Consider the following 3,612-nt stretch of genomic DNA (forward strand, 5'->3'; position numbering starts at 1 on the left):
TCGTTATTAGCTGGTTATCATCTGTATTAGCTGGTTGTTATCTTTAGTAGCTGGTTATTTTCTTTACTAGCTGGTTCTGAGAGGAGCTTTGTCTAGCTAGGTCCGCTAAACCTTTAGCTTCCTGTTCTGATGGGGTTCTCTGCGTTGCGGTCTGGGGTGTTAGGTTGCTGGGTTCAGGTTCTCTGAGCTCTTCATCGGGAGTAGAAATCCTGACATCTTTTCTTCCTGCAAAACGGGTTTAACTGCTCCACACATCTGACCTCAAACTCTGAATCTGTAGCTGAAGTTTTAGTTTTAGGATGAAAGAAATGTTTGTTTTTTTATTGCTGGGGGGGAAAAAGGTAGGGGAGAGCCTCTGATCTGCAGTTCTGTTCCTAAAGACGGGTTGTCCTGCTTGCAGCCAGAGTGGTACCTGACTCAGGTGCTGAAGTGGATGGAGAGCAGCTCCGCCTTCATGGAGGAGAAGATTCAGCCCGTCTTTGACCGAGCTGGGAAAACCATCAGTGCTAAAGCAAGTTAGCTTCACTGACCGCGGTTCTGGTCGCTCTAATGCTGCCATCATCTGCTCCAACCTGCTGGTTCTGTTCGGCTGCAGGTGGAGCTCTGTCGAGGCCTGGTGCATCTGGTCCAGGAGAAGGTGGCCAGCGATGCGGCTCGGATGCTGTATGACGACGGACTCTTCTGCCACCTGGTGGAAGAGGTGCTCCAGTTTGAGAAAGACCTGAGAGGCCGTCACTCGTACCCCGCCCCGCTGCCCGGCCTGCTGCACATCCTGCTGGAGGACGCCTTCCTGCAGAAGTGGCTCGCTGTGGAACGGAAGAGTGAGTTCTCCGGCCGCTGCTCCTGTTCTGCTCAAAGCAGACATCCTGCCTGATGCAGCACTGTTGTTTCCATTCATCAACAGTGGCGGTGGAGAAGATGGACGCCATGCTTTCGGCCGAGGGGGCGTGGACGTCCCAGTATAAAGACATCAGTGATATGGATGAGCTGAAGGCGCCCGAGTGTGCGGAGACGTTCATGACTCTCCTTCAGGTGATCACAGGTGGGACGTCATTGGTTGCCGAGGTAATGATGTCTCAGTGTTTTTGCTCCGGAGGATAAAGCTGAGATCCGGTTATGTTCCAGATGTCAGCAGTTAGACAGGCAGCGGCACAATAAGTGTGAGCTTAGCTGGAGGCGAGGCTCTCACAGTTAAATCATTTAACGGTTTCCAAACGGACTTTATGTTCGTTTCCCCAACTACAGAACGCTACCGGGCCTTGTCCAGTCCTTCAGCACAGCTCCGGTTCTTTGGGCTACAGAAGGAGTTGGTTGACGACTTCCGCATACGACTAACTCAGGTAAGAACGAAGGGAAAAAAACTAAATCTTCTGCAAGAAAAAAAAGGAGAAATCAGTAGTAAAAGAGGTCCAAACAGAGGATCCGGGTCAGCAGAACCCAGAGCAGCCTTGGTCTGTTCTACTAGACCCTGACTGAATGTTGCAGGTGATGAAGGAAGAGTCCCGCTGCCCTCTGGGGCTCCGCTACTGCGCCATCCTCAATGCCGTCAACTACATCTCCACCATTCTGAGGGACTGGGGAGACAATGTGGTGAGTCTGTGTCCCGATCGCCGTGTTCTCCCATGTTACCGACCAATAGGAGCTCAACGGCGTTCTCCTGCAGTTCTTCCTCCAGCTGCAGCAGGCGGCCATTTCTCTGGGGGAGCAGGAGGTCCTGGGCAGCCTGGAAATGACAGAAGTCGGCCGCCTGACTTCCCTGGAGGGCTCTCTGTTCGATGGGCTGCTGTCCCTGCTGGACCGCCTGAAGGGGGACATGCTGGGACGCCTGCTGCACTTCCTGATGAGGGAGACCTCTGAGAAGGCTCAGCCGTACTGCCAGGAGAGGTGAGTCCTGTTTGACACTGCCTCCTTAATGTTTGGTTGATTTGGATAGAGGTTGGTAACCATGGTGACTGTGTTCCAGATGGCTGTCCATCCCAGCTCCACAAGACCAGTCCACCATGTCCCTGTCCAGCTCCGCCTGCCCCATGATGCTGTGTGTGAGGGACAGACTGCTGAACCTCCATCAGGTCTTGAGTCTCTCTCTCTTCCAGCTGGCTTGGCAGGGATTGGCTGAAAAACTGGACGCCTTCATCTACCAGGAGGTACGAGACGTTCCTGTTCTCTGTCGCTCTGCGACCGGGCCGAGCGTCGCCGCTACCAGACGGATCATTCTGTCTCTGCTCTACCCGCAGGTCATTCTGGCCAATCACTTCAGCGATGGGGGGGCGGCCCAGCTCCAGTTCGACATGACCAGGAACCTGTTCCCTCTGTTCGGACATTACTGCCGGAGACCCGAGAACTTCTTTAAGCAGTGAGTGTTGGACAGCAGCTGGAGACCCGGTCTGCAGAGGGCAGGATTTAGATCAGGGCTCTGTCATCGTCATCATGACTGCTCCAAATATTTCCTGATATATATATATCTATGTGTGTGTGTGTAAAGCAATATTGATTAATCGAGAAAATAATCAGCAGATTAAGTAATTTGCATGGTAATTGTTAGTTCCAGCTCTACCACTATCATTTGAGTGTGATATCACTATAGAGTGCGTGATAACACGTTCATCTAGAACAAAGATGGAAGAGACTCGTTACAAACATGATGGGATGAATAAATACAGAAATGGCTTACCGTAAACAGGGCGAACTGCTCTCCGTATCACAGACAGGAGTTCCTCCAGCGGCTGAATTTCTCTCTTCATCCACTCGCTGTTTAACAAAGAGATAGACTCTGTGATGTCAGCAACATGCACGGCCCTGATTGGTCGTTTTACTTTGACTTTGGACTATTGTTAAATCTACATGAATGACGGGTTGTTGGGTTTTTTTTAAACGGCCTCTTTGTGTAAATCTGCTGTTGGTTTGTGGTGAGTTTTTTTCACCTGTCCTTCCATCTCTGCACAGCGTGAAGGAGGCCTGCATCATCCTGTGTCTCCGGGTGGGCCCTGCCATCCTGCTGAAGGAGCACCTCAAACAGGCGGGGCAGGAGGAGAACGCTGGTTCAGCGGAGTCTCCTCTAAGGGAGTTTGGGGTTTTCTGCTTGTCGCCGTCCGACGTGTCGATTCTCCTCAACCTCAAAGCTTCGCTGCCTGGAATGTGAGGCGTCTGTGGATGGGGGTCAGATTTCCCCCGATGGCTGATCAAAGCGCTGCTAGCATCAGCAGAACTAGAGTTAATAAATCCAGATAAGCCTGGTGGTTGGTGTCTTCATTCATTCCATGTTTGTATTGTTTCAATAAAACTGTTGGAAATTAGTCAGTGGAATTAAATTATGAAAGAAATCTTTTCATGAAGAAAGTGAACAAATTTACACAAAAGAAAAATAATGACTCGTATTGATGGAGAGGCTGGAGGATCTCCTGTAGAGGTCAGGATCGCAGCTGCCTCTGATTAAAGACGCTTTGACAGTCAGATGAAGGCGATGATCCACCATCATCACTGGAGGTTCCACAGAACAGAGCCGCCTTCCTATCAGCTCATTAAACTTTTAATTAACCTTTATTTGTGACACGGTGGCGCTGATCTGTCAGACCAGAGTCAATACCCGTTTATCTCTTTAGTTTTTTATAAAAG

The 3,612-nt window shown here is 50.4% G+C and overlaps 1 protein-coding gene across 1 annotated transcript in view; it reads left to right on the forward strand.

Annotated features, from left to right (window-relative positions):
• Positions 1 to 3,233, forward strand: part of rint1 (RAD50 interactor 1) — a 13,378-nt gene extending 10,145 nt beyond the window's left edge. Inside the window, exons 6-14 of the mRNA XM_015389802.1 lie at positions 299 to 511; positions 596 to 821; positions 905 to 1,042; positions 1,246 to 1,340; positions 1,486 to 1,590; positions 1,664 to 1,884; positions 1,964 to 2,144; positions 2,235 to 2,353; positions 2,944 to 3,233. Coding sequence (XP_015245288.1) covers positions 299 to 511; positions 596 to 821; positions 905 to 1,042; positions 1,246 to 1,340; positions 1,486 to 1,590; positions 1,664 to 1,884; positions 1,964 to 2,144; positions 2,235 to 2,353; positions 2,944 to 3,139 — 1,494 coding nt within the window. The 3' untranslated portion in view covers positions 3,140 to 3,233. The remainder of the gene's footprint in view (positions 1 to 298; positions 512 to 595; positions 822 to 904; positions 1,043 to 1,245; positions 1,341 to 1,485; positions 1,591 to 1,663; positions 1,885 to 1,963; positions 2,145 to 2,234; positions 2,354 to 2,943) is intronic.
• The last annotated feature ends 379 nt before the right edge of the window (positions 3,234 to 3,612 follow it).

The sequence above is a fragment of the Cyprinodon variegatus genome, unplaced genomic scaffold (genome assembly GCF_000732505.1).
Source record: "Cyprinodon variegatus isolate N-32 unplaced genomic scaffold, C_variegatus-1.0 Scaffold474, whole genome shotgun sequence".
Lineage (NCBI taxonomy): Eukaryota > Metazoa > Chordata > Actinopteri > Cyprinodontiformes > Cyprinodontidae > Cyprinodon > Cyprinodon variegatus.